Source organism: Gossypium hirsutum, chromosome A05, assembly GCF_007990345.1.
Source record: "Gossypium hirsutum isolate 1008001.06 chromosome A05, Gossypium_hirsutum_v2.1, whole genome shotgun sequence".
NCBI lineage: Eukaryota > Viridiplantae > Streptophyta > Magnoliopsida > Malvales > Malvaceae > Gossypium > Gossypium hirsutum.
Genome location: NC_053428.1, coordinates 31,083,599 through 31,097,547, shown reverse-complemented (window position 1 = coordinate 31,097,547; position 13,949 = coordinate 31,083,599). Strand labels below are relative to the sequence as shown.

General features: G+C 31.9%; 1 protein-coding gene and 1 pseudogene across 1 annotated transcript; both read right to left on the bottom strand.

Annotated features, from left to right (window-relative positions):
* Nucleotides 1-4,313: 4,313 nt before the first annotated feature.
* On the bottom strand, nucleotides 4,314-5,821 carry LOC107960622 (uncharacterized). The gene is made up of 3 exons (XM_016896938.1): nucleotides 5,266-5,821; nucleotides 4,604-5,178; nucleotides 4,314-4,493 (listed from the first exon to the last, which is right to left on the bottom strand). Exons 1-3 carry the CDS (start codon nucleotides 5,819-5,821, stop codon nucleotides 4,314-4,316), a joined length of 1,311 nt encoding a protein of 436 aa, XP_016752427.1.
* A 4,533-nt stretch (nucleotides 5,822-10,354) lies between these two features.
* On the bottom strand, nucleotides 10,355-12,058 carry LOC121229055 (protein ROH1-like; annotated as a pseudogene).
* Nucleotides 12,059-13,949: the final 1,891 nt, after the last annotated feature.

Here is a 13,949-nt window from a genome sequence, read left to right as displayed (position 1 = left end):
TTAGTTTTATAATATTTGAAATGCATGTTTAATATTTTATTAGTTTTACATACAATTTTAAATATTATTTTTAATTTTTTTTATCATTAGGTATATATATTTAAAGTTTAAAGTTTAAATTAAAATATATATATTTATTATAACTAGTCACATCATGTCAGTGATATGACTATTAATAAATTTAAATATAAATATAAATTTAAAAAAAATATTAAATATTATTTTATAAATATTAAATATATTTTTTTCTTTTTTTGACTCTTTTTATTGTTTTGTTTTTTCTTTTATGTTTAATTATTATTATTAACTTTAAAAAATTTGAAATATTTTATTAATATATATATTTGTAAATTTTAGATATGTATTTTGAGATTATTTTTTTAAATTTTAAATACAATTTTTAAATACATTTAAAAAATTATAATTTTTTAATAATATAAGAAATCATAATATTTTAAATATTTTTTTAAAATTTTGTCTTTTTCCTTTTTTTTTTACTTTTTTGAAATTTTATTTTTTTCTTATTTTATTTTATTTTGTTTATTTATTTTATTATTAATTTTAAAAATTTTGTAATGTATATTTAAAATATTTTATAATATATATTTTTAAAATTTTAAATATTATTTTTAATTTTTTTAACATTAGATATATGTATTTAAATTTTAAATTTTAAATTAAAAATATATATATTTATTATAACTTGTCACATCATGTCAGTGATGTGATTATTAATAAATTTAAATATAAATATAAACTTAAAAAAATATATTAAATATATATATTTTTTTTATTTTGACTCTTTTTATTGTTTTGTTTTTAAAAAAAATTGTTATATATATGGGTGGGGCTTGGTCCCCCTTATATAGATGAAGAAGTTGAGTGAAGGAAAAAAAAAAGGTACGTTTGTTAAAATTTTATTTTTTTGTTTTTATATTTTATAGTTAATGTAATATAATAAATAATTGTATTGTATGTTTATTTTTTTATATTATATAGATTTGAAGATATCTTCTAGAGTAAATACGGATCACACTTCATCGATGATCGACGAAACAGTAAAATTTATTATAAATTAAAAAAAATTCGGCTTAGTTTCCCAATTTTTTTTGCTAATCGCTACTCTGTTGAACATGTTTTAACTGCTTTAAAATACTTATCTCTAATTAGTTGTTATTTAGCTTCTGTTGAACATTTTAGATTATTAATTTGATTATACTTTGTAATACTTTATTTTTGTTATAATTGATTTAGATATACATTATTTGTAATTGTATTTATATACTTCAAAAAAAAGTTAGTAGCACTCATCTCCAAACATCTAATTTAATCACACAAATTATAATAGAATAGATATATTATAAAAATAAATTAGGATATTTTCATTTTTTTAAATAACTCCCCCTTAAAATCGACTTACTTAAAACTTTACTCTATTTTTACTAATTTCATACTTAATTTATTAGACGGTGTGTAGGGATTAATATGAAAAACTATTACTTGACAAGCTCGATTTATGAAAAAAAATTCTTTTAATTTTAATATATATATTATTAAGACAATAATAATAAAAGTGAATATATTTGATTATTTACTAGTTTATTTATAAATAACTAGAAAACATAAGTATTTGTTTAAAAAATACTTTATGTTTTTAAATTTTATCATATAAAAAAATATTAGTATTCCTTGAAAAACAATTTTTCGCTATTACTCACTTTAAAATTTGAATAAGATATCATAAAATTTTAAAATTAGAAATATATACGTATTGTAGCCATTGGTGTCAAATTGAACTTGCTTGAACCAATCATCTTCTCTTGGGTTGCTTTCTGATTTGGACTTATTTTTTACACTGATGGAGTTTGAGTTGCTGCTCAATGAATTTCTCTTTTCTTGTAATTTTACTAGTCCCGAGTTCATATTCCTGTAATTTCTCCCATTCTTTTATTATTAATATATTTATTTTAATTAATTTAATGCTTAACTATGGTTAGGATATAATAATCATATTTGATTTCTACGTGTTATTATTAATATTTTATGACAAATTTTCATTCTATTATTAATATATTATTACTTATTTAATTTAACTTAAATAAAAAAATATACTTAGAATGGTTACGTTGGTATAATATAAGTGTGATGTTTTTGTTTTCTCAACCTTTCAATTTTACTCTTGAATATATTTTTTTATGTTTAAATTACATAAATAATTGATTTATCATATTTTTATAAAAAAATTACCATACAGGATGGTTATCGGGTTTTGAGGTTGCGGTGTCATTTTCCCAAGTACGATCAAGACGAGCGGATCATGCCATACTTACGGTTGGCCGGATTTGAGGATGTCGTATTGATCCGGAGGTTTGACTTGAGGCCAAACTTACTATCCGCCTTGGTTGGGCGGTGGTGTACGGAGACCCACACCTTCATTATGCCGTGCAGGGAGTGCACTATCACATTAGAAGACGTCGCTATGCAACTTGGGTTACGAGTTGACGGTGCTGTGGTTACGGGTCGAAGCAAAGTGTTGGAACCTTCTGTAGTATGCCACAGACTGCTTGGACGGTCCCCTCGTGATGGGGAACAGAATTTCACATGCTTGACATTAGCATGGTTGAGAGCAAATTTTAAGCAGTTATCGAGCACTGCCACTGAGTAGGAGGTGATGTATGCTGCTCGAGCCTATATTATGCAGCTGATTGGGGGGTACTTTTGCCGAGAAACACGTCTAATAGAGTCCACTTAAAGTACTTGCCTCTATTGGAGGATTTTTCTCGTGCTGGTAGTTATAGCTGGGGATCTGCAGTGTTGGCTGCATTATACTATGAACTCTGTCGTGCAACAAAACATGGGGTTAGTAATATGGCTGGTTGTCTGGGTCTACTGCAGTCTTGGGCTCTATACAGGATACTGTTTCTAGCGGCTGTTAGGCACCAACCATATTCGTGGCCACTTATAAATAGGTAAAAATAAAATTATACTTAACATTTAACGACTCATAAGTGTGGATAATATTTTTCAAAGTTTAACTGCCAACGTGTTTGTTTCGATTTCATATGGGCGACGTCTCCGGGAATTGGTGCGAGCCAGACATTAATCATTTACCGTCAAATGATAGAGGTGTACGCCGGAGAGAAAGTAATATATATTAATATAGTTTAAGTAACGTTTATTTAACTTATCCACTTACAGTATGTGATGTGAATTGACTCATTATGTTATATTGTGCAGTTCTTGTGGATGCCGTATTCTGCAGTAAACATTGCAACCCTTATTCCTCAGAGGGTTCACGCTGAAGCTCGTATGTGGTGCATTAACACGCCGGTGCTCAACTTCTCAACCGTTGAGTGGTACAACGGTGATCGAGTTATGCGACAATTTGGGTGTAAACAATTTGTGCCGGTCAAGCTACAACAGTTTGCTGATGTCCACAGTAAGACCATGTAAGGGAGACATACATTAGATTGGAGCGTGGAACATCAATGTTATGTAGCACTATAGAATACCCGGTATGACAGGCGGCCTAACAGGCGGCCTGAGATGCACTCCTGCATGTTTGACTTCAGTCCCTCGACTGAATATATGCAGTGGTACATGAATCGATGGCGAGTTTATTTATATGGTGGACAACTTATGATAGTACCAGGTCACAGCTACAGACGTGGAAATCAACCTACGGTGGAGGTAGAGGATCAACATATGGCGGAGCCCGACTCGGAGGACCAAGTTTTAAACACATCGGAGCAATAGGTTGACACTTTTTGTGATGAGTCCCAGAGCAGTTCATATAACCCGGACATAGGTGGTTCGAGTTCATATCACCCGGACATGGGTGGTTCGAGTTTATATCACCCGGACATGGGTGGTTCGAGTTCATATCACCAGGATATAGGCGGTTCAAGTCTATTTGACCTAGAGCAACCACCGACATCAGTTGATATGTTTGGTAATAACATGTACTCCACCCCGCCTCAGGCCACGATCGACCCAGTTGCCAATCCTTCAGATGTGTACAATACACCTCAACGTCCACCCCGTCAACGAAGGCCCGTAAACCGTTATACCCCAAACGATGATACCACTCTTGGTTCTTTCCAATTTTAAATTATGTAAATTTCAAGTATTATGTGATGTTTGTTGTATTGGTTTAAACAACTTATATATTAGTGTTTTTTTATTTAATTTATTATAAAATCTTTTAAAGTATTAAAAGTTGCAACTATTAATTTTAAATATAATTTTAACACTAAATAATACAAATTTTATTTCTAAAAGATCATAATATAGACAGACCTCAGTTACAACATTTAATTTCTTTCAGATCGTGAAGATTGGCCAGTGTAGACATTTCCATTGGGACATTTGTTCCGATTGTGGCCAACTGTTCTACATATGGTGTAACGCTGTGGATCTACTTGTTCTCTTACATCCATGTCGTTTCGAATCCTCGTTATTTTCGGTTTACCTTTGACTCTCCTACGTAGTGACTGATCAGGCAACATCTCGAATACAGCGATTGCACTTTCCATGTCGATATATCCCTTAATATAGGAAACTCGTTACCCCAAATACGCGACGTACGTTCAAGTGTGTATACATCATCGATATATTGTTCGACATTCAAACTATAGGTAGCACAAGCTGCAACCACATGTGCACACGGGTACCGTAGTACTTGGAACATCCTGCACTCACACCGCCTGTTTCGGAGATCAACTCCATAGGACCGTGGCGGGATCCCTGACCGACGACTGATATACTCTGTCACTCGAAAAGTTTCCAAATTTCGAGAATATAGTTCTACATTCATCAACCTAGCCCTTTGAGTGTTATCTTTCATGGCATCTCTGATTTTTTCGACATACACGTGTCCTGCCTCTAACTGTTTTGCTTGTTTCAACCTCATTTTTGGCATTAAGGTTGCTAACCTGTAAAATGTGGCTGAAAAAACAGCTGAAATTGGCAAGTGACGCGTACGCCTTAAAACGGAGTTAACGGCCTCAACAAGGTTAGTTGTCATATGGCCATAACGGTACCCCTCATCAAAACATTGAGCCCATTGCCACGGCTCCATGCTACTCAACCACTGTGTAAGAGAAGGTTTGCAGCCCGCCATATCAGTCTCTAACCTCGCCAACTTATGTCTAAATCGGTGTGGTTCCAGTTCGTACCCTATGTATATATTCTGATAAAATGCGTTAAAATTAGGAAATAGACTAGAAATAATTACAAATACGAATTTAAATATGATATTTTTACCCATGTTGACAATTCGTTTGCGCCAGTCTTTGTTCTTATACTCATTGTGGAAGTTCACAATGATGTGACGAATACAATAGACAGACCTCCACGGAACCTCCGATTGTCGAATTGCAGCAACAAGACCCTTCGATCTGTCAGATATAATGCAAATGTTGTCTTGCTTGACAACATGTCTCCGTAAGTTTCGAATGAAATATGCCCATGATTTAGAGTTCTCCGACTCTACGATGGCAAAAGCGATTGGTAGTACATTTCCATTACCGTCTTGTGCAATCGCAATCAAAAGTATCTGCGTGTATTTTCCATAAAGCCATGTTCCATCAACTTGCACTACCGGTTTGCAGTGGGAGAAGGCCCTAACACATGGATCGAAAGTCCAGAACAGTCGACGAAACACTCTTTTTCCCAGTTCTAATTCTCCATTAGGGCCTCTATAAGGCAACGTTTGCAAGTCCACGACAGTTCCTGGGACATACTCTACCATTGCTGAAATCCAACTCTGAAGTTCATTGTATGACTCATCCCAGTCGCCGTACAATTGTTGTATGGCCATTTGTTTCGTTCACCATGCTTTCCTATATGACACTCTGTACTGAAATCGAGCTTGCATGTCTGCAATCAATGTCGACACAGGAATGATTGGGCTATCTTTCACCAGTGGCATGATACAGTTGCAAATACTTTTGGCATCCAATTTTCAGTGGTCTTGAGACATGCGTGCGACAGTACATGTATGATGCCCTTCTAATTTTCGCATTTTCCACTGTTGAGTCCTCTGTATAAATGCAGCACGAACTCGCCAACCATACCCATCGTCGGCTCTCTAACATTCCCCAACGTATAATGTCGGTGTAGATTTGGCAACCTTGTAATCAATTGACAACTTCATGCTGTATTGTTTGATGGAAAACACACAATCCGCCTTGTTCTCGAACTGTTGCCCAACGAACAACTCGTCGAACTATGAATTTGACGCCAATCTATGAGCAGGTACTATATCAGCGTACTCAGGGAACTCGGATGCATACGCTGCATCTGGATCTACGTTCAACATGTTGCCTCCAGGTTCATTTTGTAAAATAATACCATGACTCGGGTTACAGAATGAAGGGCCGTGAACATCTTCAACCTCCTCCGGGCCTTCATCATCGATATCGTCCTGAAACTCATCAACATCGGGGTCACTAAAATCTTCAACATCTTGACCAAAATCTTCACCATTATTGGTCATTTCTCTGACATTTGTCTCAGTGCTTATTATCACCTCCGGATGTATTTGTAGACGGGGACCGAGGGTTGGGTTGTTGTACAAACTCCCACCATAATTAGGAATTTTGGGTATATTCGATGTTCCACCGCATTCTAATTGGCCTGTCCATCCAACATTAAGATCAAAATCAAATTCGCGATGTTGACTTATTGGGCTAACATTCTCAACAGGCTCTAAGTCTGCTAACTCAGCAAAGAATTCAACTGGTTGGGGGTTCACACTCCCAGTGGACCACCATATTTCCATCATAGTGCCCAAGTCATCATCATCTAACAGTTGCATCGCACAAAATTTGAACGGATCTGTAGAGATTGGAAACTTGTAAAATAATTTGGACATCGCCCTTCCACAACGGATAGCTATTTTCGCACTGATCTTCCTTTTTATTTCTGCTAGCTTCACATTTTTTTTGAATCGTAAACCTACTCTTTGCCGGCCTTGAAATACACAGCCAATATCACCTTTTACAATTTCACCATAAAAAAACAACATACACCAAAAACACCTCATTATTTATTTTTAACAAATTTTTTGAACTTTTCCACTTAACACAACAACTACACCACTCTATATATAGAAGAGAACCGAGAGGTGGAGCCATTCACCAAAATACTGTGATTTTTTAGAGTATAGAGGGCCCCGTAGCAATTTTGCCATTTCCTAGTGGAGCCAAATAATTTGGTGCCACCAGTTTTCAAGTCTCACAGCCAACTTATTTGTTTCAGCCTTTTTTTTTTTAAGTTTTGACTTTCTTTTTTCTTTTTTAAGTCCTTATTTATTTTATTTATTTCGAAAAACTTGAAATGTATTTTTTAAAAATGTTTTATAATATATTTTTTATAAATATTAAAATATATTTTCAAATTATTTTTTAAATATTAAATATATTTTTAATATTATAAAACATTTAAAATGATTTAAAATATTTTTAATATTTTAAATGATTTTAAATATTTTTTAAATTTTACATAGAATTTTGAAATTTATAATTTGTATTTATTTTTAAAATATTTAACATTTTTTAAATTTTTATACAAATTTTATTTAAAAATTTAAATGTTTAAATGTTTTATATTATTAAAAAATAAAAACAAATAATAAATTTGAAAGATCATATCTTTAAATTATTTTAATATTTTATATTATTAAAAATATGGTTAATATTTAAAAAATAATATTTATAATTTTCAAAAATTAATTTGAGAAATATACATTTAAAATTTTAAAAAAAAATCTAAAACTGATATTTAAAATTTTAACAAATATATATTATAGAACATTTCAAATATACATTACAAACTTTTAAAAATTAATAATAAGAAATAAATAAATTAAATAAACTAAAATAAAATAACAAAAAAATTATAAAATCTTAATTTAAAAATTCTATGTAAAATTAATAATATATTAAACATACATTTCAAATATTATAAAACTAATAAACAAAATACAATAAGAAAATAATATAAAACTTAAAAAAAGAAAAAAATTAAAGAAAAAGACAAAATCTATGAAAAACTAATCTAAAATTTAATTTGAAATGTATAATAAAAATAAATAAAATAGATAAACAAAATAAAATAAGAAAAAAATTAGACTTCAAAAAACTAAAAATAAAAAATAAAAAATAATTATTTTTTAAAATTTTAAAAAATTAATTTAAAAAATACAATTTTAAAATTTATAAATAATTAATTTCACAAATATATATATAAAGTTAAGAATATTTTTAAAAATAATAATTTAAAATTTTAAAAAATATTATAAAACATTTTAAATATATATTACAAAATTTTTAAAATTAATAATATAAATTAAATAAGTAAAATAAATTAAGAAAATAATATAAAACTTAAAAAAGAAAAAAATCTAAGAAAGAGACAAAATATAAGAAAAAAGTAAAAAAGTTAAAAAAAGTAAAAAAAAAAATATAAGAACCTGACAAATCAGAAAAGTGGTAGCGCCATTTAGAATGGCTCCACCCAAAAATGGAAAAAAGTTTTAAGTCCCCCGTTTTTCCAGATTTTTTAGTATTTCTCTAATATTTTATACTGGTGGTGCCATTCAACATGGCTCTACTAAAAAATAATTTTTTAATTCCCCTGGCTAACGTGGCAAAGTGGTGGAGCCATATCATATGGCTCCACCACTTTTTACTGTAGAAAATGGGTTATTTTTGTACATAATTAAAAAGGTGGGTTATTTTGATAATTAATTTATTTTTTAGGGTTACTTTTATTAAAAAGCTAATAATTTAATAATCATTTTGTAACCTTTTGAAGTTGAGTAAACAAAAAGTAAACTTACTAACAGTTTAAGGGTAAACTAAGATAGAGGTCGTCACCCACCTATGATTTTCTTCTTTTTTTTTTTTGGTCATTCAACTATGAAAAGTTACAAAATGGTCATCCAACTATTTAATTTTATCCTTTTTTTTATTACCAGTTGGCTAACGTAAAAATACAAACACCCAAAAATACAAGATAATTAGATAGCCGAAAAAGACAGCATTAAATAGTTGAGTGACCATTTTGTAACTTTTCATAGTTGGGTGACAAAAAAAAAAACTATACTTGAGTAACTACTAATATAGTTTATTCATAGTTTAATGACTTTTTAAGTGTAGTTTATCCTAAAATAATTTTCAGATGTTAGATTTCCATGACCAATAAAAAATCTTGAAAACATTGAAAATCAAATTATAAGTGTTTTTAGTTGAATATTTATAAATATTTTAGTTGTTGAATTTAAATATTAATTGATTGTTAATTATTATTTTTAGTGGATTCAGAGTTAATGTCAATATTAATTTTTTATATTTATTATCTACATCCTCTTTATTTTTTATGAATAAGAAAATTAGATTTGAAAATCTATTATTTGAATTAGCTTTATTTTTACAGATAATAAATTTATATTTGATTTCATTATTCATATTCGTTCCATCGATATCTTCTCTAAGGATCAAACCTTTTTTTAAAATTTTTGTTTTACAATTTTTACCTTTTTACTTATTAAAATCAATTACATATAGTATAAATATCCTCTACCATTGTTTTATATCCCTCATATAATGCTATTTGATTTGAATTTATATTCAAATAATGACAATCACAATTTTTTTTTGGTGGAATAGAAAATACAATTTAAACCTAAATCATTAAAATAATCTCTTCTAAAGGGTATTTTCAATCAACCGTAAATCAGTTCTCTTATCTCGTGCTGTCTTAAAAATTTTATCAGCACATTTATTATTCCCCGAGAAATATGTTGAAGACTCCAGTGTCTTAAAAGTTTCAATAGTTTATGAATTCTCCTGATCAAAGCGAAATTAGAGACCCCGAGTAATCCATCCTGAATGGTATTAATTGCTTCAAGACTGTCAGTTTGAATTAAAACTCTCTCAAAACCCTGATCCAAAACGAGTTTGCAATTACCCAAATATATGCTGAAACTAATAATCCACCCCCCATTTAGATCATGCACTAGCCCTCGAACTACAGCAAATGCATCTTTAATTCTAAACGACCCATCTATATTTAAACACACCCAATTACTTGATAAGGGAGAGGCAACGATAGATCTTTGAATCTTGAAAATAAACAATTTAAATACAAAAACATACTGCTTTGCTCAATTGTAAAATATCTTGATAACTGCATCAGAATTTCAAGAGATCCCCTAACAAATTTCAAGTATACAAATTCAGATATTACAAAATTAGAAATATTTGACGTGCTCCCATTGTTTTATCTTAATTTCTTACACACAGTTGCAAACATTCAAATTTTGTTTTTATTTACATTAAAAAAGATGTTTAGAAATATGTTAATTTTTATTAATTTTTTTAATTAACGTTTACATTATAATATTATCTATGTTTAATTGTTCCAATAATACACATTACATCATATTTTCGTTGAAGAGGTAAACAGGGTTAAACCATTTCCGTGGAAGAGGTAAACATGATCTAACTTCAAGGAACATTTTTACTCAGAATTGTGTCCCCTTCCTAAACAATCCAACCCTTCGGTTCGACTATGAACAATCCTATGAAACAGTTCCCTAACCTTCTTCTCCAATGGTTCTAAACCTTCCGTCACTGCCTCATAAACCTGCCCCATTTCCTCCACTCTCTGCCTCAACTCTTTTTCCTTCTCCTCGCTGATCGGAAACTGCACCGAACCCGTCAATTCACTCAACGACCTCGAACACTTGTCGATTTGATAAATCTCCATTAAAAACCCACTCGTGTTTTTCCTATCTTTTTTCCTCGACTCCTCCATTATCTTATCGTGCAATGAAAGGATGGAAGCCGCCCAAGGGAACTGCCTAGACATGTAGAAATGAACCTGCAAACCCCGGTCCTGGCACGGTATTGCAGCCACCAACGCCCACATTACAAACAACAAAACGTTACCCATCGTGAAAACAAGCATCGCGAGTCCATTGGTGGCGGTAATTTCGTTCGCTCGTGGTGAAACCAAGTTGCTCCCAATTGCTTGGAGCTGTTTAGCCGCCGACCAAGACCTCGAAACATACCAAGACAATGACCTGAAACAATAGACGAGTAAAAAAAAATTATGTTTTAAAGTGAAAATAATTAAGAATGAGAAGAAAAATGGATGGTAAAGTGACCTGAAATAACCGAGACGATGTTGATCCTTGGATTGACTATTGCTGCTATTATTGTTTCTTCCGAAGGAACGATTCCTTAAAGCCAATGGTTGAGAGGAATCTTTGTCGTCGACCAACCCAACTGCTAACTCCGACAAAGCCTTTCTGGCACGACGAACTTGCCCTTCTCCTAAGATTCTCTTATTGGTGTTGTTTTTATTGACATTACGATGACCTAAAGCGCAAATCACGATTTCCATCAGCTTCTGCCATTGCTTGATTTGATCGAGCCCGTCGCGAATCGCGTTACAAACATCAAGCGACTTAACACTACGCTCGTAAAAATCAGCGATCAACCGATCCAAAGGAGGTTTCATTAGCCGACCTTTGTTGTTAACGAGGATACCCCTGAATTCCTCTTCGCTACTAAGGAAAACATCAAGCAATTTCCGAACCCAAGGGAGGGAAAGCAATTCATCGGAAGAAACAGAACCTAAGTCTTGGAACCGGTCGGCTATTTGCCTTTGAAAGGATTCAAGCTCCACCTCGTTGAAACCCGATCCATTGTTTAGCGACTCCATCGCCTGTGCTTTGATCCCTCCCAAAACAACGGCTTAAATTCGTCAACGGTGTCAAATTCCCTTGAAATTCCGTCGCGAGCATTCTCAAATCGAATAATTTCAACAATAATCATTATTATTATATAAAATTCCAAAATCTGAATTGAATTAGATCCGTTATTTAAGAGAGAAAATTAGGGAGAAAAGAAGACGAATCATGGACGTGGAGAAATCCTAAATGAAAGATCGGCATTTTTTGTTGGCGATTTTTAGACCACGTTTTAAGGCTGTTGACAAAAAAAAAGAAACCGACGAGGAGGATGGGAGATTGTGGTCGAAACAAGTCGAGGACTTAATTGTTAACATTTAAACTTTCGTTGACGTTTTGTAAAAATAAAAACTTTAACACGCGACACTACAGGCAAGTTGGATCAGAGATTTTTGTTTTGAGCAGATCAGGAGCGTTGATCAGGAAAATTCTAGCAATTTGGGACCAGCTATTGGCGCGTAATTAGACCTCAGGTTTTGTCAACCCATTTTTAATATAATCAGATTTTTTCATATTTAAATATGTTAATAATTCGGTATTGAAAATGTATTTTTTTGAACATTTTGAAATACTCAACGTTTCATTTTAAGCTTTTTAAGGATTATACCACCATTCCTACGGCAAATTACCAATAAAAGTTTCTTTTTTTTTAATTTACCGAAATGGGCCAGGTCAGAAATTATTAACCGGAATGGGCCAATTTTTACAAAACGCGTCCACGTCAGCGCGTTGTCAGGGGAAAAAGCAGGAAAACGCTTCCTCAAGGAAGCGCTTTGCCTACGTGGACAGAAAACGCTTCCTTGAGGGCGTGCTTTCTGTCCACATAGGCAAAGCGCTTCCTTGAGGAAGCGTTTTTCCTGTGTTTTTTATTAGGGTTTTTTGCAATTAGGGTTAGGGTTTTGAGAATTTTGAGTTTTTAAATTTTAGGGTTTTAAGGAAAAAATTAAATAAATTAAGGTTTAGTGTTTGTTAATTAAATTAATTACTAATTTTAAAAAATTAGATTATGGTTTAGTGTTTATGGTTTTTAAAGAAAAAAATTAAATAAATTAGGGTTTAAGGTTACTTAAGTAAATTAATTATAAATTTAAAAAAATTAGATTAGGATTTTAAGGTTTAGGGTTTTAGGGTATTTAAGAAAAAAATTAAATAAATTAGGATTTGGGGTTTAGGGCAACTTAATTAAATTATTTGTTAATCTAAAAAAGCTTCTACGTGGACGCTCTTTTGCTACAGTAGTCTCTGAAAAATAAATTTGAGAAGACGTGTCTGTGCAAATAGTGTCAAAAACGCTTCAAGCAGGATGCATTGTCAGCAAAAGTACTGAAAGAAGCTCCCACGTGGACGCTCTTTTGCTACAGTAGTATTTGAAAAAATAATTTTGAGAAGACGTGTCTATGCAAATAGTGTAAAAAACGCTTCAAGCAGGATGCATTGTTAGTAAAAGTACTGAAAGAAGCTTCCACGTGGACGCTCTTTTGCTACAGTAGTCTCTGAAAAAATAATTTTGAGAAGACGTGTCTGCGCAAATAGTGGTAAAAACGCTTCAAGTAGGATGCATTTTCAGCAAAATTACTGGAAGAAGCTCCCACGTGGATGCTCTTTTACTACAGTGGTCTCTAAAAAAATAATTTTGAGAAGACATGTCTGCATAAATAGTGTCAAAAACGCTTCAAGCAGGATGCATTTTCAACAAAAGTACTGAAAGAAGCTCCCACGTGGACGCTCTTTTGCTACAGTGGTTTCTGAAATAACTTGGGCTATAAATGAGCCAAATTTTGTTCTCAGGTTGCATAACTTACAACAAAAAAAAAGAGGCTAAGAAGGATAAAAATTAAAGATGAGTAAACGCATTAGTGCTGTTATTTACTATAATGGTGAGGTTCGTCACACTGAGAACGGTGTTGTTGTTTTTTTGGAGAATACAATACGACTGGTTTTTAACTAGAACATAGATTTGTCAGAACTTCGTAAAAGGATTATGCGTAAAATATTCGGAACGATGCCAATGAAAGTGTTGTCTATTAGGTATTGATTTTGTGCTTCTATTGATCCAGTAACATATGACTCATTCGACATCAAAGGTGCTCGTAGCTTAGAGGTAATGGTGCAGACTCATCTTGCTAGTGGAGCACCATATATTGAGTTATATGTACAATTTGCATCGCCAAATGATACATTTGCG